This window comes from Saccostrea cucullata, unplaced genomic scaffold (assembly GCF_032062105.1).
Source record: "Saccostrea cucullata isolate Sc308-1 unplaced genomic scaffold, CSIRO_AGI_Scuc_v1 ctg348, whole genome shotgun sequence".
In the NCBI taxonomy this organism is placed as follows: domain Eukaryota; kingdom Metazoa; phylum Mollusca; class Bivalvia; order Ostreida; family Ostreidae; genus Saccostrea; species Saccostrea cuccullata.
The window spans coordinates 252535-278836 of record NW_026933269.1 but is presented as its reverse complement, the minus strand read 5'-3'; the positions used below and the strand labels follow the sequence as shown (position 1 = coordinate 278836).

Genomic DNA, 26302 nt, shown 5'->3' with positions numbered 1-26302 from the left:
AATGTCCCTATACAGTGTATTTGTGCATTACTACTACCGATAAGTATAGAGTAAGATGAATAAAAGATTTTGATTCATCCGAGTAACAGGGTACTCGATCGGAAGATGAAGCGAGTAACCGGTTACTAAAAATCGTCCGATTTGCCAACACTAATGACAATATATTTTTTTTTCAATATTTCACATTTTTTGTGATACCAATCCCCCATCGCGAAGCATGTTGCTATCAACATGTAACAAAAATCATTACATTGCTATATTATCAACTTTGTGTATAAGGATATTGCATTTGTCTTTTTGTTATTTTGATGAAAAACCATTCTTATCCTTCATCTCTGACTCTCACGCACATGCATTATAATTTATTTGTACCGAAAATTAAAAACGTTTGACCATTCTTTTTCTCGAGAAATATTTGAAACTGATTTGTTAATATTTATTTTTAAAATAAAAGTGTTAAATCAAAAACTCTTCTACTTAGAAATAAAAAGATATCATATTAAAATTCGTGAGTATTTTCCTTTCACTCATTTTGGCGGATATACTATAAAATGCTTCAGTTTTTTTTCACTATCAATTAAACCATGCTGACAAGAATGAAATAGCTACAACACCCAAGCGTTCAGTCTGAATAAAATTTTTGCATCAAAATATTTTGTTACAGATAAAGACTACGAATTACGTATAGACTATCAATATAAATGTGTTCAAGTTTAAAATTTGTGCTTCTAATGGATAATGAGAGTCTGAGAAATAATTATCCTTGATAGCCCTCTATATGATGCAAGTGTGATAATAAAAAGGCTCGTTGTTTGTATTTACATTGTTATAAATAAAGGCCCAGAAGAGGGCGTGAAAAATTAGGAAATGAAGATACCAATGAAGACTCAATCTATATATAGAATTCGAACCTAGTTAAATATTTTTTTTATGGAATTGTACATGTACTACTAATAGATTTGATTCCAATTTGATTTTTAAATACTCATTGAAATTTTAATGAGACTTTTAAATACACGTGCGCATTAAATCTTTTTACGGTACTTGTAATAACTTTTTCGAATTACACTACAGAATTTAAATAAGGTCTGAGACCTAATTGGTGTTTGATATTAGTTATTACATGTTATATGCACCATATTGTTCAGAGATACGATCCGCATATATCCACAAACACTGGATTTCCGTACATACGAAAGTTATATAATATCGACTGTACTAATTAACACCTATTATGATAACTCCTACAATGAAGTACCCAAGAGAGGGCTGGGGATTTCCAGTTGTACATTTTAGACAATTTGGTAGAGTTACATAACTTGCTCAGTGGCACTGTATTTCGTATCACTCCTCGAAATTGAGTTCGTCATTTTGAAATCTTTCTGTTATACAACATTCAAAAATATTTACATTTGCAAATGTTTTCTTTTAAATAACACTACTGAAAGCAATGCGTATGTATAACTGTTTAAATACAGGTATGGGGTCAAGAGGTCATAGATGTGCGTATGGATAAACGTTTTTAGGAAAAGTGATAAATCATGAACATAGCAAAATTTAAACCATCGTACGTAATCATTAGCCAATCTACAGTATTTAATTCAGGAATCAGTCTAGTAAGTACAGTATACCAGGCCAGGGCATCAACGATGGTGGGAAGCGTGGGATAGCTTCGGGTTCGTCCGTTACGCATACATTATCCCAAGTTTCCCACTATCGTTGATGTCCCTGGCATAATATACAAACTAGAATGATTCCTTAAATGTATTTCCATTTAATTGTGAAATAAAATTGCAGATTTAGATTTTTAAAATACAGACTAATAGATTTAGATTAGACGAGGACTCCTATGCTCACTGACGTCTAACACAAAGACAGCCGACCGAGATTTACATGCATATTAGGCCTCCTTTGCGTCAGACACAAAGACAGACGCGCATGAGATTTCATGCATATTAAGAGCTGGTACACACGGTAAGGCTTGCCTTTTAAGTCTAAAACCGTACGTTTTGCAGGACGAACGACTCTCATGTCCACACACTAAGGCAAGACTTACAATATTATAAACAACATTTACATAAATGCCATGCGTTTTTAACTATAAACAGTGCGCATTATTAAACAGAATAATAGATTACCTAGGACTTTGAAACAGTTTTACAGACCAGTGCATCCACACTTCTTAACGCGGAGGAGGAGGTTAACTGAAGTATTTGTAGATATTTCATTATCTTACTCGAATATACTCTGTGTTTTCTTCAATATACCAACGTGTATGGTTTAATAAAAATAGATTGAACTTTGGGTAAATGGTTTTCATTGGTCAAGAATTAAAAGTCAGCTAAGTCTTGTATTAGGAAATAGAGCAGTGTTCTATTCTAAAGTCAGACTTGTCAGGCTGCAAAAAACGTGTATTAAGGGTGTACACACGGTAAGGCTAGAACTTAAGTTTCATGACTTATAAGGCAAGCCTTACCGTGTGTACCGGCCTTAAGTCTCCTTTCCACTGACCTATCGATTTGACTAATTTACATTCTGGCAGAATTATCAAGAAATAAACTCCACTAACTTTCAAAGAGTTATCACAGATAAAAAATTGAAATGGAAATATTATCTTTATTGTTTCTTAATAACTACATCCCGTCTTGAGGAGAGTGCGGGTGAATTTGTTCCGGAATACTGAGTGAATTCTAATGAAATTTGTAAAGAATAAAATAAAGTTTGTTCCTTACTGTGACTTAATATCAATGTTCTTGAAAAGTTATGAAATTGGCTTTAACAAGAATCGAGTAGATGATTATGATAAAGCATTCAAAAATACGACATGAAAAAGGTACGTTCTGGAAATATGACGTCATTAATTTGGTATATTTCTAAGTGTAATGCAGTTCTAACAGCCTCAGAATGACACATTTCTGTGCTTGTTTATGTAAAATGGTGTCTGCCACTGTCGCCCACTTCTATTTTTGGCTCGTTTATGTAAACTACTTTGAAAATTTAAATATTTCAAAATCTTTAATTTTTGGCCGACGATGGCAGAGTGTGTTTTCTGAAAGAGGATTCCACAAAAAAGTGATATCTTCTACAACTTTGGAAGAAAATAGGGGTTAAATTACTTTCATTTATTAGTAGAATACAGGATTTTGTATTGAAACTGTACCTAGTTCTTTGGCATTTATAGATTGGGAAAACACTGGTTGGTTTCTTTGTGTATTTGTATAAAAAATCCAGTATCACTCGTGAAAAATCAAAAAGTTTTCTATATTTATTTTGCAGAAATGCAATTGTAGGTTAGTTAAGAGCATGCCTACAAACATAATATGCAAACAAGAAAATGTTGTCTCAAGTCTCAAGGATACGTTTTATTTTATTATACCATTGTTTGACAGATATTTGGTGTCCAAATTTGGCTATTTGTCAAATTCTTCTGTTGTTTTAATACTTTGATGACATCCTAAATTTCGTTTCGCCAAGATTTTATTAAAAAGCAAACTGAACACGGTAATTTGACAAAAATCACAAAGCATTTAAATTAAAAGATTTTTATCTTTTCAGTACAAGGTCTTTTGTATTAATGTTTGTGTTCTCAAAGAACAAAATCAGACCTTGAATTAATAAAAGTTGATGAGAATTGAAAATTATGCAATTTTCTCCATGTATAAACCCTGTGTAAACGCTATAAGTATATACAAAAGGTGCTTCTTTTTCTGAAATTGCATGTTCTATATAGCTAAAATATATTTTGATTGAAATATACATATTTCATATTTGGGCTCTTTGAAGCTATTTAGGGATGTTACCGACTTTTGCAAATAAACAATCAGGGTTCTCCATCATTTGAAATTTTACTGTGTTGCAAAGTTTACACGAAGCATTAAAATTTTGCGATATTTTTCACAATCAAATTTGCGACTGAATCACTATTCATTATAATTACAAAAAGAATAAATCCACATACTTCTTTAAAAATCACTAATTCGTTACACAATTGGTATGGTCGTACATATTGATATAAGAAAAAACACATGTTCTGAAAAGCAGAGGAAATTCTGGTCTATACAATCGAACTACGTAACTTTTTTAAAGTAAATTTGCAGCGATTTTTGTCAAGTTTTCCTGATCGAATTACCGAATTACAAAAAAGAAACTTTAGAATGCATCTAAAAGTTCCTTGAGAGTTAAGTCAAAGCCATTTAATTACATCAATTGTTAATGATTTCAATACGATGTTTGACTTAATGTGCCAACATAATTCTAGAGCAGTGGCACGATAGAAAATACATTAAATAATTCTTTAAAAACTTAATATGTCTTTTTAATGCAATTACCAATTGACCGTAACTTGAAGTGTGAAAACAAATTATTTGTCTTTGTTCCTTCATGCGTAAACTCCGGCAAGGGTCAAGGAGATAATTGATTATGCGAAGTGAAGCTCTAATTAAGTGCTCTTTCTGTTAGATTTGAAAGATGGTAGAAATGTTTAATTATTATTTCAGTTCTCATGGTTATAGATAATTTATATGTTTGGATTTTCTGATTATCACAGATCTTACTGTGTCGGCAAATTTTTTTACTGTGTCGCATGCATAAAATTTGAATCGTTTCTGTGTCAGAGAAAATTTTACTCTGTCGGGAGCAACACAGTAAGACAAATCATGGAGAACCCTGCAATAATTATCAATGTTTCATTTATAATTTTCAGTTCGGTAATTGGATTAATTTCAAATCCTGCCGTTTACCGTGTGTTTCGTTTGAATTCTGATACGAAAAGGTTTATAACTTTAACTGTACTACCATTACACGCGAACGCTTAAGTTAGTAGCTGTGTTAAAGTGAAAGCTTCCCCTCTTTTATTAAGGAGGGTGGGGGGTTGTCATGCTAATGTCAAGATAAAATTCAGATAAAGAAAAAAATCTTTACGTTCTTGCCACTTCCCTAATACAAAAAATGTCAGTCTGTTCTTAGTGATTATTTCACAAACGAACTCGTTTGTCGCTTATCATAAATAGTTTTCTAGAAGTGCTTGGCCATTGTGACGTTTGCTACTACATGTAGATTAATGTTCGTACAAATATCCCTTCCTAAGCAATGCCTTTAAAGCTATGACAGTAGTTTGAAATATATTGAGATATCGGTATTCAAAATAAAAAGTCAATCAAACAACACAAACAGGAGCAGAGCAACCAGAACATCAGAGGTGAGATCAGGTGCCATGGAGGAGTGAGCATCCCCTGCCCACTGGTCACATCAGTGATTTATGAATCACGTAACATCAACAATTTCAATTCTAAATATGATGATTGATAATATAACAGTTAAAAATTTGTTGATTTGTTTAATGACGTTCAAAACAACTCATTTATGTTGGCATTCATCCAGTTGTTAGCGTAACTCTTATTATTTAAAACCTGTACTTTGCACTTAAGGCATTGAGCAGAGTGGGATCTTTTCATGTCTGTATTCTCACGAAAGAATGTGTATCTTGAAAGGTTTTTTCTGATCTGATCCAAGCAACCTGTATCTAGGTGCCACATTGAAATTTAAGCCCATGACTAATGATAAATCCCCTTCATTTGCAATTGTAATTAGACAAGACGATATCATCGCATTGAACACTGCACCAGTCATGCGATGAAAACCTTGACAATTACATTCAGTTTTATCTTTATGACTTTGACATGGAATTTTTTTAATGTTTTATTCAATTAAATTTTGATATTGTAATCATTTCTATCTTTTATATTTGCTTATTTAACCGCTCAATAAATGTGAACAAAATTAAACATAACATCACATTCAACATTCTCTATTTCAAATTCTTTTTTTCTTTGACAAAAAATATATGTCTTATTTCAGAACAAAAGTTAGTTGGAATGATAACCAAATTAAAACATAATTTTATATTTCTACAGTTTAGACAGTTTTTAAATGGTTGACTTCTCAAAAAGTACATGCAAGTCGATAGCCATCTTTCTGCAGAAGAATATCGGCAAGGATCTCACAAAGAATATTCTACAAACAATCCGTTAATTCACAACAAATTAATTGAAATAAGATAAAGGAATTAAACAGCTTGGGTGGCGGAAAACCACGGTATCTTTTTTATTATTCTTTTGTTCTTTTAAAACAAAGCAGTCTTTCTGCTGCAATAAAGATAAAATTTCTCAATTTAAACAAATTAAATTCAACAAATATCATATCTGTAGACGCAAAAGCTTTCATGAATCTGACATTTTTTTAGCAACCTTAAATCAGATTAACCTAGGGGAATCAACAGACTTGATAAAGGCTTAGAGAGACAATTATGATAAACACCTAAAATCCTCGAATGGAAGAAGAGTCCCCTCCTCAACTGATTCATCAATTGATCAGCATAGTAATCATCATTAAATAAGGACCACAATAAAATCAAATCAAACCAAATTAATATCTTACGTTATTTTTATTTTATAAAGATGTGTTTGTGAAATATATTGCCCCCTATGGTAACACAATTCTTGAGTGGGGCGTAGACTGTAAGTTGTACACACTTTTAAGACGTTTTAAGGGTAGAAAAGGTGAAAATACGGAAAACCTTTTAAAAGTAGATCACAGTTGAGGTCACATGCTCAACATTTTTTGAACCTATAGATAGGTTTTGTCATAATGAGCACTCTTGTCAAAAATTAGAGCCGTACTCTTGACAGCACAATAGTTATGGCCTAGGTTAAAGTTGACAACAGACAGACAATCAGAGGACAGAGGACAGAAACAAAATATCCCCGGGATCTTTCGATCCAGGGGCATACAAAAGTCTATTATGGAATGGGTATTGTCTGCTTTTAATACAAATAATAGATTACATCTATCGTTAGAGAAAACAAGATGTGTTTGTGAAACACTATGCGCCCGGCGTCAACAAAGTTCGAAAAAGCTATTTTTAGTATATAGGTCACAGTCAAGGTCACAAGGTCATTGACCGTGATGTTGTTTGAAAGAACTTTTTTAGTGGAGTATGCATACCAAATATGAAGTTCCTATCTCCTATTATTCAAAAGTTATGGCAAAAAGTGAAAAAAGATATTTTTAGCATATAGGTCACAGTCAAGGTCACAAGGTCAATGACCTTGATGTCTTTGAAAGAACTTTATTAGTGGAGTACGCATACCAAATATGAAGTCTCTATCTCTTATGGCTCAAAAGTTATAACAAACAGTTGAAAAAGCTATTTTTAGCATATAGGTCGGTCAGGGTCACAAGGTCATTGACCTTGATGTCATTTGTAAGAACTTTATTAGGGGAGTATGCATACCAAATATGAAGTCTCTATCTTTTATGGTTCAAAAGTTTTGGCGAAGGTTAAAGTTGACAACAGACAGACAGACAAACAGATAAACAAACAGACAAACAGACAGGACAAAAACACATCTATCGATCCGGGCGCATAAAAATTGTTTCTCTTGCGATAAACAAGATTAGCACCTTAACGAAATACAGCAAGACTCAATGTTAGTTGTGCATAAATTGAACCAATTGTTCACTTATTGTTACATGTATATCTCCTAACAAGTTCGACAAACTGAAACATTCACTTAGCTTATGTCTAGTTCATGTATTGTCTTGTTTTTCCGAATCTGGTATTTAATCAGTAAAGTTAATCACTTCGTGAAAAAGATATTTTTTGAATTGGAATATTTACGAGGGTCATTCAAAAATATCGTAGACAATGCTCCTCACCACATTCTTATTATTGCTAAATTATAGACATTTAACACATTTTTGTAAATAAAAACATCTATATGTAGAAGACATTAGTGTGAAGATGTTTTATTTAATAGAACTCATGTCAGTCATTTTAAACCAACGTGTTTTGCTACCACTGAGATGGTTAACCAATATTGTAATGTCAAAAACAACGTCATGAAACTTTCTCAAATAATTACTTTTTGATTTTATAAACGGTTTTTAGCGTCTTCTCCATTCATAAAAGCGCATCCATAACACTTAATACCTAGTTTACTAACAAAAGTGCAAATAGCTTGAACTTGCTCGTAAGTGTTTACAAATTCTTTACCGCAAAACCCTATTAGTAACAGTGAAGCCAATATCACGTTTAATGACGTTCCTAACTCTTTTAACTAGATGCTAAACTATGACCTGTTTCTTTGCAGACCATCCATCATCCGATTTCAACTTGCTACCACTCTAAAATTGTATTTTATTTTTTATACAAATACATGGCTTTTTTTTTCACAAATTTCCTGGTTTATACAGAACTTTTTACTGTTGTTAAAAATGTTTTCCGAATACTAGTACAAAGCAAAATGTTATTCCTATACGCTGCTTCGTGACGTCCTTCAACGTCATGTATTTTTTTTATTTTTTAATCAAGTATATATATTTAGAAACTGATATCTTTTAAGCAGAGCAATATATTACATTACCTGATAGCATCTTAAAGGTGCATGGACACATATTTGAAGTTAATATTTTCTTTATAATATCACGACTTATATATTTTAATAGCATTTCACACAAAAACATATTAAAAATCTTATTTCAAACATATAATTCAAATCTGTGTCAATGCACCTTTACGTAATACAGCAAGACTCCATTCAAACATGTAAATTTTATTTTGTTTCAGCTTCTTTTATTAGAGGCATGGTTATAGATAATGATAATAATATAAAAATGTATCTCCTCTGTCAAATCAAAAGATTTAAATTTGTCGAATGAATAACTTTCGAATTAAAAAAATACTAGGGATGTCAATTTTATTCGAACAACTTAGTCGAAGAGTCGGATGCTTTAGTCGAACGATAGTCGAATAATCGTTTAATCTTAATTCATTTTTCAAGTCATTTTCACTATTTGTCTTTTATAGATAAGTTTACAATATGGAGCCTACATTATCACCATTTTACACAGAATTTCTGCATTGTAAGCATTAATGTATCCAATGTATTTAATTTCAAAATTGATATATTAGTTGCACATTTTATCAAAATGCAGGATATAAAATGCTTGTATTTTTTCTTTCAATACACAACGGTTGTACATGTACCCCATTATTGAAGCCATTTTACGTGTCTGTCATTGATCTTTGACAGGTAAACAATTAAAGCGTGTCTCTAATAAAAACAGGGAGCGAGAGCTTGAGATAAATTTTAATTTTGAAATTTTGTGCAAACAATCAATACAATCTTAAAATGATTGACGGAATGTATGAAATTAATACTGTATACAGGGTTATTTTCGCCCCGTGTTATTTTCGCCCTTTTGAACTTGTAAACAATTTTCCCCCATTTTAAATTCGCCCAAGTCATACTTCTGTTTAAGAAATTATGAGGTGTAATATGAATTTGTCCCGTTTTAAATTCGCCCAATCAAGGATAGGGCGAACGGGGCGAAAATAAAACGGGGGCGAAAATTTCCCTGTATATAGTATCAGAAAAAAACATGCGCTCATTACTGTCCCCCAATTTACAACTTTTAACAACTGTTTAGTTATTCTTTCTGAATAGTTGTCTCACGTCATATCTTATGGAATTGCATTTTAAAACTTGATAATTTGAATCTACAAACTAAACAATTGCCCTCTCCATTTACAACAGCAAGAGGTAGACAATCATTAATAATCATGTTTCTGATTTTTCCTTCCAACTCTGTTTTTTTTTTTTTTTTTTTTTTTTTTTTTTGACATTTTGTAGAGAACTTACTTTAGGATAGTTCACTTGAAGATTGTGTATATGTTTGGCGGATTCGACATATATATGGTGCATCATGTTTGATGTTACACCGCAGAATACAAGTTCTGTTTTACTTAACCTTGATAACACAGTTTTTCCATTTCTTTTAACTATACCAAAACTGTATATTTTAAAGACATGTGGGCAGCTGTTTCCCTGTACATGTACAAAGCATTTTATTTTTTACCCTGTTTTATTTATTGCTTAAAAACATTAGGAGAATTGTTCCATTGTCTTGTGTTTGGTCCTGTTGTAGTGAAATTGCATGTCTTTCAGGTAAGATCCTAAAACGGAATATCCCTGTTCTCGCTGAATATTGTAAGGCAAGAATGACCAAGTAAAGGTCAAAATAATTGCTATCAGAAAAACTATAAAATCTCTCTCTCTCTCTCTCTCTCTCTCTCTCTCTCTCTCTCTCTCTCATACATGAACAAAACCCTTAAAATTAAACTTACAACTTAATGAGCCGTTCCCCATCCTGCACCTCAAGCATAAAACCAGGTATTCTCTGCAAGTCATTATTCAAACGTTTTAAGAGTGGATTTAAAGTTAATCTTACTCAGCAAAATCAACAATCAGAACAAATCTTTATGTAAAAAATACATTTTTTTGCCACAAACACAATTACTTAGTATAGGAACTTTTAAAAAATGAATGGAACATTTCAAATAAGCGATTATCACAATTTATCTAAAATTTATTTTACTATAACAATGCATAAAAAGTTTTTTAAAAATCTCGCAAGTAACTTATTTCTCTTCAACAGTTCATTTCATAACAATCGTAATTTGGGAACATTTTTAACTTTGTTTTTAATGCAATTCAGGGTTATATGAAGGTTATGCCTATTTTTAATACCGCAGATATCTTTATTTACAAAAAAAAACTTAGCGGCCTATTACATACTATTTTATAACAAGGTTATGATTGATTGATTGATTGATTGATTGATTGATTGATTGTATATTGTTTAACGTTCCTCTCGAGAATTTTTCACTCATATGGAGACGTCACCGTATGCCGGTGAAGGGCTTCAAATTTTGACCTTTACTCGGCACTCAGGGCCATTGAGCAGTGAGGATTCTTTATCGTGCCAACCCCTGCCGTTGACACGTGGCCTTGTTTTTTAAGGTCTCATCCGAAGGACCCGCAATTTTTACTTCAAAGTGCCGAACGCATGGCGAAGGAACAGTTGCTACCCATTTTAACGACTAGGTCAGTCGCGGCCGTGATACGAACTCACGACCTCCCGATCACGAAGCGAGCGCTCTACCGACTGAGCTACCGTGAACGGTAACCAGGTTATGATATCGGTTCAATCTTTTTTTAGTTTGATTTTAGTTTTCGAGTATCACCGATTTATTTGTCAAGTGCTTACGTTGTTTTAGAAAATCCTTATACCTAGATTAGTTTAAGTGTGTTGATCCAACTGGGAGACATAAACTCCTTTTACATGTGGTAACTGTATGCATTCATCAATCAAAAGTAGGTATGAAAAACATATTTCATGAAACGTCGTCGACAAAACATGTATTTACCTTTATGTAATTGAAGCTCACAACACGTTTTTTCACATCAGGTAGACGATATTTTTAATATTATTCTTCAAATGAATAGTTGCCCTTGTGGCGCAGTGGTTAGAGTGTCTGCAGGAGTTGATCCTTACGTCGTGGGTTCGAATTCTATTGTTGGACGTGCGAACCGGTCCTTCGGATGAAACCTATAAATCTAGGTCCCGTGGCGCAGTAGGTGCTGACACAAAAAATATCCCTCACTGCTCAATGGTCCTAAGTACCGAGTATAGGACATCATTTGCGGCCCTCCACCGGAAAGTGACGGCGTCTCCAAATGAGTGAAAAATGCTCGAGAGGGACGTTAAACAACATGCAATCAATCAATCAATCATACAAATAAAATAACATGTCAGTTATTAATTACAGGGCTCAACTTGTTCACATGTAAAATGTTACATATTGTTGAAAAATCTAATCGAAGGCCATGCAATCTAAATATTTTTAGTAAAAAACTCAAACATCTATTGAATATCAACTACAGTGTAGTACATGCATAAGACTGTATTCTAACGAAATACTTTTGGGATGAACAATTATGAGGTACGTAAATGTACGAGTTCTATTTTTTTCCTGTAATAGAGCAGTCATATATGGTATAAAAAAATCTAGTTTTTGAATTATTACGGGGAATGAATGTATAAAGTGTTGAAATTTTCATCACTTTTATTTTAGTAAAAATCATAATTATCAATTTTCGAATTTTCGAAATGGTCCTGAAAGTCTCCAAGTACTTTATACAGAATTACCTAAAAGCACAAAATACAATCTTAATACAGTGAAAAGATAAGCTCATGAGAACACGATGGGACTTAAGAAGTAGGTCATACCGGTATTCACATCTTTCTTAAGAATCACGAGCTTCCATATAATTTCCAAAATACTTTAGAAGATAATTAAGAAATCTGACCTTCTGCATAATAGATTATTTTATGATTACGGTATATTTTACATATTATATTATATCTAAATGTTTACAAAAACGAAATAAATGTTATAGTACTTACTTTGTTGTAATGAAAACGCATAAAACTTTGCAATAAACGATCTTTGCCGACAACGAAAGATAATGACAATGCAAATGCTGCAATATCATTGGTTTAAATCCCCCTTTACAAATCGCTTTTTTTCTTTGGGGTGACTTACCTAATTTAATTGTGACACATCGAAACATTTAAGTCGTACTGAAATTCACACGTCCGGTAAGTCTATTTGCATTTTTTATCTTCACCTCTTTCTCATAAAATTGTTACAGTTCTTAATTAGTCGAAGTAAACCAAATATGTGTGTCATCTTTACAGTATGTGCATGTACATACTTTAATTGCTTGTATTTAACCTAAGTTCAGAAAAGCGTGTAGCAATTGTTGAAATGTTCTGTAAATACATGAATTCCCTAGCTATGCAGTGATTACATGTATTTCCCAGATCGTCCAAAAATACTTTTATTTACTTTTAATGGTTTACGAAATACACGAAACTCCTGATTTTGCATATTAACTGTAAGTGTACAAGTATATATGTTATAGATTTCAGTTAGGAAATACACGTATTTACTGAACTTTTAAATACTTTTTACATATATATACTTGTCAAAATTTCTAAGTCCCCACTTTTATTATTTTAAGTATTCAAAAACCTTAACATTAATTAACTAGTTGTTCACAGTTTTGACTTAATATTTTAATGATTGCCTGTTACGGCCAAAAAAATTGGAATCGAATGTGTAATTACTCATCCATGACCCGTTTTGTTAACAAGCATGAAGTGCGAGTTTCATATGTTTTCGGGTGTATCTTCCATTTATTTAAATTGCCATGTGTTCTCCATCTTAAGTTGTATATGAAAAACAGAAAAAAAAGCTTGTTTAAAATTCCGTGTATGTACGCAAGTATGTATGCAAGTGAAGTTGCCATGGTCCAAGCTGGTGGTAGTAAAGGAAAGTTGTATTTCCTTCGTTTGTTTTTGTTTATTTTATGTAAAACCGTTAAAAATACCGTCAGGAAGATGCACAAAGCTTACTTGTATTCCTTATAATCATTAAAAATGCTAGATTTTCAAGAAATACCACTTAACCACCCTAGAGTTTAACCGGAAATTCACTCAAACCGGAACCGGAAGTGCCTATGGTCAAGGCGTATACACGTACTGCAACGACACATCAACAGGGCTACTACAGAAGAATTACTAACTATTGTGGAAGGAACCTATCTGCACGTGCAATTGCTCTGCACTCATTAAAAATTAATTAAAGTCTTGATTATCCAAATTATTAGAAACAAACTGGAAAAGTGGGGAATGCGTTTAAGAAGACCTTATGTACTGTAGGATTAATATTGGGCACAAACAACTTGGGTAAGCTTCAATGCCATTCACATCTCAACCCTACAGAGCATGAACGGGACAAGATGGACCAGAGATTAAGTGCTTTTCCAGCAGCAGAATCTGGCGGAAATATAGAGGACGACCTAGTCCATTCATGGAATAACCTTCCATAGAATTTTTTCTTTAATTGTGTGAACTCTTTGAGAAGCAATTGTCTTGATCTTAATTCGTTTGCACGGAGTATAAAAACAGTATTAAACGTTGCGAATTTTTAATTCTAGGGTGCCTTCACTCTTCTGCATTTTGTGTTAAACTCCTTTAATATAATTAGATTAAGTGAAAAAAAAAATATTTTGCTTCTTTTTATCCTGTATAGTTTTCAATTTATATTGTCTGAATTATTTTATATAAAAGCTGTGTAAAACAAAAACTTGCGAGGGGACTTAGAAATTTTGATTAGTATATATTACTGACTGTGTTTTGGTGAGATAATTAAAAATTAAAATAAAAAAATATGAACATAATCAGAGTTCATTCAATGTTCATATTAGTACCCATATCATGAGTGAATAAATAATATTTGACATAAACCTTTATTTGTTTGTTTGGTTTTTTTTTTTCAATTTAAAAATGCGTTACATGTATTTGCAAATATTAATCAAAACAAAAACATAATGATACTCTGCTTTCATTTTTTTTTTTTTTTTTTTTTTTGGAATGTGTTTTCAATATCACAACATACTTTAAAAGCAATGAACTGAGTCTTTTCCAGAATTCAAAATCATGGTATAACGTCAACTTTGAAGAAACAATTCTTATAAATCCTGCTTTAAAAACGAGCATTTTTTATTATTTGTATACTTACTGAATCTTTTTAAGAGTTTATATATTCACCCAGCTTAGTTCGGTAAAAACGTGCAAAATTGGCTGGAATTTTCAGTAAATACACGAATTTCCTTGCTATTCATTAATTACATGTTTTTCCTAAAACGGACAGTAAATATATGTATGAAATTCCTGATTTCACATATTTACTGTAACATATTAATGTATGCATATTCATGCCTTACTCTTTCATCAGGACAGATTAGAAATTTCAAACTCTAAATGCTATTTTAGCCTGTTCTGAAGTAGCAAAAAGACATATGTAACACCAGATTATATTGCAAAAAAAATGTACTCAAATGTGGCAATTTTGTTTTATTTTTACCTAATTTTTATCATTATAGAATATTCTACAGCGTTTAAAGAAACATGGGGAATACTGTTCCTAAAGAAGGTAAAGAATTTTTATCCATCAGTATAACTTTTTATTTTTATTTATTTCTTAATAGATTATTCTGTAAAGTTTTCGACACAGTATACCAGTTTTTAGGGGATTTACTTGTAGATTGGATATGTATAAGACAATTAGATAATTGGTGTATATTTTTTCGAATAATGAAATCAAATGAAGGTACATATGCTGCATAAAATATTCAGAATGCAGACAACATGACGTCATAACGAAAAATATGTTCCTGTAGGTGGTTAGTTTTTGCTTGTTTGTTAATGGGGTAACGTCCCTTTCGCGAATTTTTCACTCATGTGGACACGCCACGTTTTGCTGTGCCGGTGGAGACAAGCAAATGTTAATCTATACTTGGCAATCAGGGCTTTTAAGCAGTGAGGGATCTGAATGAACCAGCATCGACACAGGACCTTGGTTTATATGGTCTCTACCGAAAGACTGATCTCCAATTCCAACAGTCAGATTCAAAACATTCAACATTAAAATAATATCCTAAATAGGTCACTCTAAAGCATATGGTCTTGATTACCACTGGGCCAACGGAATCTCTTGTACATGTTTATAGGCCTAGTTTATGACATAAAAGAAAGGGATTTAAAATTTCAGATCAAATTTAAAATCTAATATTCTTTAATGATTTACTTGTGAACGCGTGGTCTTTGTATATTCTTAATTTTTAAAAAATTAATTAAAACTAGATTCAGTGATTAAATGCTTTCTTACATGAACTTGTAGACTGCATCTCTGTAGGAAAGCTACAAGAGGACCGCAGTGCGTTTTCTCAGTTTAAATATCTAAAGCTTTTTGTAAAACACAGTACTCTTAACGTGACAAATGGAAAAAAAGTTTACTTGTTTCAAATATAAAATACATTCTTTACAAGGATAGACAATTTTCTTTTTATGGTTTTTCTAATATCAGACAAATGTTATGTGGTTCAGATCAACATGAATATGTTGAGGACATTTATATAGAAGCGTCACGTGATGTCGGAGTCACATAATTATAATTTTGGCAAATTAAATGTATTAAGGTCATCTATAATCTCCAATGTTGCCAGGACATATAATATTTTTAAAAAAAATTTATACATTTTCTTGTTTTGTGAAAAGTTCTGCAAACCTATATATACATTCTGCGTGTTTTTTTATCATTGCTATGTAATACTACGTTTTGATGTAGCCTAGAGCTATCCAATAGTTTATATAAGCAAATAATTTTATTTTGTTGTAGTTTAAGTAGTTTTGTGTGATGTCCTAGTAAATTTTTCGCGGATATACCCTGTATAAGGCCCAGTATACTTTTTGTCTCCCGCTTTTGTCACAAATCTCTTTCGTCTGTCCGTCTCTCTAGCTGTCTAGCTTTCCATCCGCCACAATAACTTTAACTTTGCCCATAACTTTTGATTGACTGGAGCTATGACTTTCATATTTCACTGGCGTATTCCTTGTGACGAGACCTTTCTATTGGTATCACCAAATTTGAACTTTTGACGTTGACCTTGGAGTTTGACCCACTTTTATACAAAAATTTTGAAATTTTACTTTGGACATATCTTTTGAATGGTAGAAACTAGGAAGTTCATATTTCACGTATGTATTCTTTATGGCTAGATCTTTTATTGGATACCAACAACTTTGATCTTTTGACCATGACCTTGGAGATTTCCGTACTTATGAAAAACTTTAACCTTGATCATTACTATTGAATGGTAAGGGCTAAGGCCTTTATACCTCACATATGTAATTCTTGTGCGAAGACCTTTCATTGGTTACCAAGAACTTTGACCCTTTGACCTTGGAGTTTGACATACTTTTCAAAAAATTTTTACGTTGGCCATAACTATTGATCTGTTTGGGTTAGGGTTTTCATCTTTCATATATGTATTACTTAACAACTCAGACCCTTTCACCTTGAAGTTTGACACACCTTTCAAAAATTTACCCTTAACCATAAATTTAAGACAGGTGGTGCTAGGGATTTTGTATTTCACAATCGTATTTCTGGTGAGAAAATTCTACTTTGGATTATAATATATTTCATTTGCATTTTAAGAAAAGTTTAATCTTCGTTATGTTTCCTTACGGGTTCATCAGTGTTTCACAAACACATCTTGTTCCTTATATTGAGAAGAGATAGACCTTTCATATTTGACATATGCATTACCTGTGACAAGATATTTCCGAGCATGCTATGATTTCTTAACCCTTGACCTACACGATTGACCTTATTTTTTAGATTAAAATCAACTTCAGTGATAATTTCTAAATATATAATATATGATAGGGTGTTCATATTAGACACTATATGTCATAAAAATGACATCTTTGAATTTGCTTGTTGAAGCCTTAGTTGTGCTGCGAAAAGGTTAACTGGAAATTCCTTTTTATGTTGTTCAATTGTCAACATTAAAGACAAACAGGTAATTATTGTCGTAATAAAAAATAATTCAACATATGTCTTTTGACTTATTTCAACAAGTTTTGTTTTTCAGATGAATTAGAATCGGAGCAGTCTTTCCTTGGACGATTGAAACGACTATTTGCAAGTAACTGTTAAATAGCTCTGGGAAAATATATTTATTCCCTTCATCTTTCGTATGAATAAATTCTGGTATCAGATTAATTGCCATTGTGTCGTCATCGAGTGATAATTCTTTTTATGAAAATGTCAATTAAATATATTTTTGAAATCAATACGTTTCAAAGAGACATTAATATGCAATCATCAATATTTTTAAGGCCCTTGGCGGGGGATTGGACCATGGAATCAAAAGGTAGAAAATGGTTTTGCATTACATTTAAACTTAACTGAAAAAGGTTATGGAAAATGAGAGGTATTTTAATCTTAAAACAAAGATCTCAAGTCAAAACGTTTTCAATGGTAAATTTTCAATCTGACCGCGAGTTTTAAAAAACAAGAGTACAATTCTCTGTCATTTTTGGACTCAGTAAGGCGTGGCATTCTCAGTCCTACGAACTTAGCGTCTCTCAAATGGCAAATAGATTGTCATTGATTGAGAAATTAATAGCATCAGCAACTTTAAATTTTTGTTGACAACGGTAAGACAACTTTAGCCCAACCTTTTCACTGTAAAAATCTTTGTTGAGGGATATTTGCTACACTCGTTGACATTCGCCCGAATTTATATCCCATATATATTTCAAGAGTGAGTGAATAGCTGTGAGTATTGCAGACGATAATTATATAACGTCAAGAATGTTATGCTATACTGAAAGTCCAAGGATAACAGAGAATTGCACTAAAAGTTTACAATAATTAACCATAAATGTAACCCCGATTGCTGATTTTTTTTTCTTTTAACCGTTTTAAGAGATCATTTGTGGTTCCGGACGTTGAAATGGGAATCTTTTTCACCGATATTTCAAATCCTCAAAAGACTGTTTTAGATCGTTGAGAGGTAAATAAAGTATCAATTACAGGAGTAAAATATATGATTAATTACCGGATACCATTTGAAAAAATAGAAAAACATATACTACGAGAAATAATACTTGAAGTGAGCGACAAAAAAAGCAGCGGCATAAATCGAAGGTTTTCACAGCGCTTGGATCTGTACATGTCTCTGTTTTATCTGTTCGAATTTTATTTAAAACAGAGAGCTACAGTTCTACAGCAAACACTTGAAATGGAGAGAGAGAGAGAGAGAGAGAGAGTCGAAAACAAGTAATAAATAAGGATTTATAAATCGTTTGAGAACATCTATACCAAAAATCAGTGTTCTAATTAAATCTTGATTTAGAAAACTTTTGGCTTCGTTTATATACAAATGAAAACGCATAATGAAAATACACTAAAATGTTTCTGTAGCTTGAACTTCTCATAAAATATATTGTTGTGAGGTAAAACTATGACTTTTATTAAGCACATGTTTTTATAACAATTGGTAAATGATTATTGCATTAATCAGCTGAACCGGAGCTATATATATGAAAGACTTCAAAATAATTACAAATGATCATTGTTGATATAATATTTTATTAACATTTGCAGAAATAATACATTTAATACATTTTATAGATGAGTTTTTCGGCGTATTTACCCCTGGCTCAGTATAAATAAAGGTTTGGATTTGTCAAGATTTTCTCGCGAACAATCATATTTACATGTACCTACACGACTGGCCTCCGTAATGATTATGTTTTTTTTTTCTCTTTGAACATCTCTAGGACTAAATGGAAGATATAGGGTTCGAAAAACCCAAGCTGATCTATTTAAACTAAGGACTGCCTTTATGAAAAAGTTTAAGTAATATCCTTATTTGAAGGAAACACACTGGTGAAATCTATGCCAAGGAGAATCAAGGATTTGAAAGATGTTCAAAGGAAACATTGAAAATAATGAGGAATCTCAATTTTATTAATTTGGAAGGTATCGTCATATGATCATCATTTTTGAGGCAAAATAAAATGGTTGTTGGTTAATTTACGTTTACAAAAACAAGGAGTAAAGACGCACGACAAACTAAAAGTACAATTTTATTACAAAACATTCGGATCTTAAAGTCCATTGAGTCAAGGGAGGATCATACATCAAATATGATTTCAATGCAACCATTCATTATTATCTGTGTAGCGAAATAGCTAGGATGCTAGTCGCAAAACAATATGATTCTCCGGATTTCTATTCTTAGGGTTTGAATCAACAACAACTAGATTATCTTTATAATTTAAGTTTTTTTTTTTCATTTTTTTCTTTCAAAAAACATTTTTGATTTTAACAATTTCTTGAATTTCGATAAGGAGAAATTTACTTTGGTATTTAATTCACACATTAAATAACCTTTTAAATAATAGTATCTACGAGGAGGCGTCCAATAATGTCACTGGGGCTCGGAAAGAAACAAAAAAAAAACGCTTTTTTATGACTAAGTCTTAATGATTTAACTAAAATATTCACTTTCAATTAAATCGCATCCGTAACATTTTCATTCAATTTCTAATTGTTTTTAGAACACGTTTTTGAGTGTGACCCTTCGTATACTGGAATATGATTTGCTGTACTTGTTTTTTTTTCTTTCTGATAGATGTTTTTCTAAGTTTAGGAAATGAAACAAATCAAAGGTTGAATGATCCGTCAAATTTTGTTGTTGTGACAAAACATTAACATTAATCCCCAAAACCCCTTAACTCTTCATGGCCTGTGGGTTTGGACGCCTTCAAGAAGACATTTAATGTACGTGTAGTGAATTCCTCATTCTGTTTCCTTTCTCTCATAAACTTTCAATTTTTTTGCAAAAAAATGTTCTCTAGGCACCTCCAGAAATTTGAACTTTCTTCTCGAATATGAATTTGAAGAACAAGACCGCTAATATTTCAGAAAATAGCATATAAAACTGTTTTATGCTCCTGCGATTCTTTGCTCTTCTTAGGCCTTTGCAGTTTTGTCAAGTGCATCTTATTGTAAATTTGTATTGAGGGCTTAAAGCAAAATGGATTCAAGTTTCAATATCTGTTTGAATTTCATACAAACGTGGATAAGTACAAATTTTGATTTTTTAGAATAATTGTTTGGATATTCCTACACGCTGTCGTTTTCACTCATTTTTCAAAATATAGGGTGACCTTAGAGTAGTAAAGGTTTTTACTATAAAATGTATCTTTGAAACAGTATGAACTATCCCCAAAATGATTTTTATCAATTTTGCTATGTGTCTTAAAGTCAATAAAACATAATCAGTGAAAATTTCTTGAAATGACATAAATTTACAACGGTTGTTGTAAGTCATTGTTGCCAAGGACAGTACCCATTTTGATGCCAATTATATAGTATTTGTGTATTGAAATCTACATGTTCATCTTTCTATAAAACAGGCATTGGTTGCTGTAAATTTCACATATTTCAGTTAATATATTTTTGGGATATTAACATGTTTTACAGCTGCTTTGATAAAGCGTTTAATTGTACTCTAGTTTACTGATTCTTGACCATTCACTTTTAATGCAGTGTCTCGAATAGCCCTTGTTTTACACCTTCCCACGATGAAATTATGCGATGAAAAGTGGTCACACACATTGTTATCAATTAATTAAAGATTCAATAATGAGAGAAAGTCAAGCTTTATGTCATATGACTACTATGTTGTATGCCATCGAGCTAATGACATTATTTATAGAACGTCCCTCGTAAATCCATAAACATTCTGCGCGCCTTATTCATCCTTCTTTTTCTTTCTTCACAAAGCACCGGGTCCTACACTCATAACTTAAATGCACCGATCCTTTAGTTTGTCACTTTCATGTACTACAGGTACATTTTATCATGAGGAATGAATTTACAGCTTTTGTAAATGAATTATTATAAATATTTGTTTGATTATACGTAGCTGCAATAATGTAGCTCTCTTCCTACTTTTTTGTGTGGTTGAGTGGTTCATTCCTGAACGGATTTCGGCATAAATTATCAGTAAATGGCTATTTGATTAATATTTCTTACCTGAACTCCAAAAATATAGTCATGCAAAACATAAATCAATCCAAATATACACAGAAATATCCATATATCGGTTATTTTTCGTGTATGTCAACATCACAACTTGAATTATATGGTAACTGACCTAGAGACTAGGGATCTCTAGGGTGCGGATCGGTGTAGGAATAACCTTATTTTAGGATTGATTGATTGTATATTGTTTAACGTCCTTCTCGAAAATTTTCTACTCATATGCCGGTGAAAGGCTTCAAATTTTCACATTTACTCGGCACTCAGGGGCATTCAGGGGCATTAAGCAGTGAGGGATCTTTATCGTGCCAACGCCTGCCGCTGACAACGGGCATCGGTTTTTAAGGTCTCATCCGAAGGACCCGCAACTATCACTTCAAATTGCCGAGCGCATGGCGAAGGAAGTTGCTACCGATTTTTTATCTCAGGTCAGTCGAAGCTGAGATTCGCACACACGACCTCACGATCACGGAGCGACCTTATTTTAGAAATAAATAATGCTGTTTTGAGGGGGTAAAGTCACATGGAGTAGTTCTATTTATCAATGTTTAGTGATGCCCTACAGAAAAACATTTAGCTACCCCGAAAATCTACTTTACTAATTATAAGTAATTATAATTTTCAATTCTCAGTGCATCACTCGAGAACTGTTATGGCTTCTGATGAGAAAGACTGGTAAACAAACAGATTTATTTTATCTTGTTTTCGCGTTAAAGGGATTATGTTGGTGATAGTGAATAAACATTTCCCCTTTTTATAAGTAAGTTGAATGTAAAAACAGTTTATTTTTCCTGCAGTCGCCGGTATTCAAAAAAAAAATATTTGCACTATTATGGAAATTCTGTGGAATTGTAGCCCTCTCCAGAACATATCAGATAAAAAATCGGAGAGGACTACACTATTGCGACTAGATTAACGTTTCTCTGAATATTCTTTATAGGAGAAGAAAAAGCTTCTGAGTTCAATTCTTAACATGAATATCGAAGGAGATGTAAAACAAATTAATTGTTTACTGATTGGCCAGATATCCAGCGGTAAAACATCTTTTTGTAACGCAGCTGCCACTGCTCTCGCCGACTCTGGTGAAATTAAATCCCCATTTACTGTATATCAAGAGGGAGAGGGAACAACAACTAAAAAGGTGAACTTTTCTGATGGCTTATTGGTGACAATGTACATGTAAAAATCAAATAACCAAATAAAAACATCATATCGTATATATAATATGCTATTATTGAAAATAGAACTGTTAACTTCGTAATTGAGAAAATTCTTGATCATAGATTTGAATGTAGATGTTCCAGAAAATGATGTTTTGATAGCACCAAAGCCGTGTATACTAGTATTTGAATGTTCATTAACATTTTCAGGTTAACAATATATCAAAGATAACAAATTAAAGCAAAAATCTATACTAGGCTTCATATTCTATTCCATTTGATTTTTATGTCAAAAAAAGATTTTCTTTACATTCTTTTTGAAAACCAGTATTTAAGATTTTAAATGTACGTAATATCGTTTCAAGAAATCTTGAACAGAATTAACTCATATCAATCATCGAACAAATCTTATGTCATATTTGTTGAGTTAATAATGGGGTCAACTAAAACGTGTTTTTCTTTGTTTTAAATTTAAATATTTTGTTCCTTCTTATTTTACATGTAACGTTTCTTTTTTCATTAATTCAGCTTGACATTTGCAATCTGTATGCAAGGGACAAATCCATGAAACTTGCAGTGTACGACTGTCGAGGTATTCATGATATTGATTCTATACGACTCGAGGATGTGTTGAGGATTGTTGATGGACATATCAAACCCGGATACATCGTAACAGAGATTTTAACATTTGTGTTTTAAAATTGTTGAAAGTTTCCATCTCTTTCTATACTAGAATTCTAGTGTTTACTTTTTTCATCTGCAGTTGAAGTCAGATGAACCAATATCTGAGAGTGATGATAAGTATCGCAGGAATCCAACCCTCAATGACAAAATGCACTGTGTTATTTATGTAATGGATGCCACTGCTTCTAGGCGGCTTTTGGCCACAGAAACGACTAAAGCTATATTTTCTGAAGTACGACGAATATTGTCAGGAAAGCGTAAGTAATATTTCCATCCATTTAAATGTATTTGAAAAATTCTTTCACCAGCTTTTCTAGTTATAACGTTTCAATAAAAATGATTAAACGCCAAATCAATTATTTTATGCAAGAGCCATTCTAACAAAACAAGCAAAGACACTTTAGACTCGCCTGAGAAAGAGCTCTGATTATGTTCATTTATATACAACTTCAAGCAATATGAGCTGCATATTTAAAAATTTACTTTAATGTTGAAATGTGTTATTATGTTAAATTTGTATGTAACTTAAACCTTTATGATTAATTAGACTAAAATAAAGTAGAAGAAAGACTTCTATATACAATCCGATATACAGTTTTATATGAGGAAATTATTATTGTACAGGACAATAATATAATTTTGATTCAACCGAAGCTTATAAATAGATTTTCTATCGCAGATATGAACAAAAAAAGTTTATTAACGTTATTTTTTTCTCTTTAGCATCTTTGAAATAACTATTTACATTTTTGCAACAAAAATTAGGACATCAAAGTTGCAGCTCATTTTGCTTTAAAGTAATGTTACAACATGTATCTGTGTTCCATTACAATGCATCTTACACGTGGTTAAAAGTCGAATGAGTCAACAAAAACTTTACTTTCAAGACAACGAACTGTTAGTATACCATTTACAATGCTTAAATGATTTTTTTTCAGATGTGCCACAGCTTGTCCTAGTTAATAAGGTAGACAGGATGCATGTTAATTTCAAGAACAATTTGGAGGTTGTTTTTTATAGCGATTACTTAAAGTCTTTTCTCGGGAATGTGGCTAGCTTTACTAATCTCGATGAGAGAAATATTCTTGTACAATCCAACTACTGCACAGAAAAAAATCCCGACTTGAAAAGAGATTTTCTTACCTTGAATAACCTTAGAGAAATAATGCAAAGAGCCAATGACTATTTTACATACATTGTGAAGACACAAAACTACGACGAAGAGAGGGATTGAGGTACTGTTAATGTGTATTACCGGCCTTGTCGGAAATAACTTCTCCTTATTTGATTAAATTACCACGTTAATATACAAAACCCTTAATTGTTCAAAAATCATATCTGACAAATACTGTACACCCTTAAAACATAATATATTTACGGGGAATAAAGATATGAATGTTATATCTGTATTTCATTGTTAATTTAGACAAATTGTTTTAATGGTTATCCTATGAACTGTAGTTAAATTAGTAACTCAACTGCATTGAAATTTAATTTCATATTGAGATTGTCATTGGCAAAACTGTGATTTGTATTCCTTGCCTTTACAAAAGTTATCAATTTTAATGAGGTTCATTTAGATGGTTGTGTACATTAAGGACTTGCAAATTAAATCAAATTTATGTGTTTCTTTTTTTATTTTATTGAAATGAATTATGCTTGTGAAATGACAATAAAAATGATTATTGATGAAATTGCTTTATTTGAAGTCGTGTATCTGTGAGTTGGTCTGCAAACAACTGTTTAAAATCAGAAATTGACAGTAATTTTAATATTCAGTCTCGATTCTTGAGAAAATACTAGGAGAGAAATACTGGACCCGTCTGCGTATATAAGCAAACGTCCTGTGCCCGTCTGTCTGTATGTCTGCTTATCTCAACTCGATAACAAATATTTTCACATTTAATGCCATTCAAGAGTAACTACATGTACATAATACAATTTCAACTAGACCTTGCCGCAGTACCCTTCGATTGAACCAAAATCAAGAAAGACATGTCAAGCATGACAAATGATAGGTTAAAGTAATGGTAAGAACCACTTCATCAGAAAATCAAAAAGTAATTGTGTAAAGAATAACTCTTCTCTAGTTAAGTAGCTTAACTCTACCCCATGATCTTACTAAAGTTTTTTGAAAGTTCTTAGATCAATACTTTACACAAAACCCGGTATCTCATCGTTTTTCTCGTCTTTCCATCATTCAAATAATGCCTTTGAAATGTACAATGTACTCACACGCTTGCACTCATGGTTTTGCTTTTAGCACGTTTCATGCTTCCTTAGGCATGTCTACGAGTTTTCAAGGGGACAACACAAAACTGTATCGTTAACTAATCCTTACCCAAATAATCAAATAAAATGCTATACAGGGACGATACTCATTAAAAATTTATACTGAATTTTAGCGTTTAGATTAGGCATTTATGCACTTACTTTGATAACAGCAGCAAATTTAGAGTGAATTATCTGGGAATAGTATTTTTCACTAGTAATCACCACCACAGGATATCCTGGCTTACCCTGTTAACATTTGATGAACAACTTTTAAAGTAATTCTCAAAGGTTTCTTTTCAAAAGTTAGAAATAACGTATGTTTTGTTCAACTTATCTCATGTTTATGATTTATAATTGTTTTCTATGTTTATATGTATTTATTGAAATACAATTTAACATTTAACACTTATTGGCCTTATAATACTATCCGTAATGTACGTAGACTGAATTTGCATATGAAGATAGTAACGCGTTTGGAAATGTAAGGGGTTTTTCAAGGTTAACGGAAACGTGTTATACACTTTAAGGGTATTTCCCTAGTTTTTTACAAAGGTGTATCATAAAGTTAAAGGGAGATTTCCTGATTTTTACGAAGCCGTTTAATAAACTAAAGGGAGATTTCCCGAAGTTTTACAAAGGCGTACTATAAACTTTAAGGGGGATTCCCTTAGATTTTTGGAAGTCGTAAAACAAACTATGAGGGGATTTCCCTAGGTTTCAGAAAGGTGTATTATAAACTTTAAGGGGGATTCCTCTAGGTTTTGAGGTCATATTATAAATTATGGATAAACAAGCGCTAAGAAGA

General features: G+C 32.1%; 1 protein-coding gene across 1 annotated transcript; it reads left to right on the top strand.

Annotated features, from left to right (window-relative positions):
- Nucleotides 1–14854: 14854 nt before the first annotated feature.
- On the top strand, nt 14855–24886 carry LOC134237867 (interferon-induced protein 44-like). Its single transcript, XM_062720020.1, has 7 exons — nt 14855–14905; nt 17412–17465; nt 17659–17693; nt 22320–22520; nt 23068–23208; nt 23303–23480; nt 24162–24886. The coding sequence occupies exons 1-7, from the start codon at nt 14881–14883 to the stop codon at nt 24455–24457; spliced, it is 930 nt and encodes a 309-aa protein (XP_062576004.1). The 5' UTR covers nt 14855–14880; the 3' UTR covers nt 24458–24886.
- Nucleotides 24887–26302: the final 1416 nt, after the last annotated feature.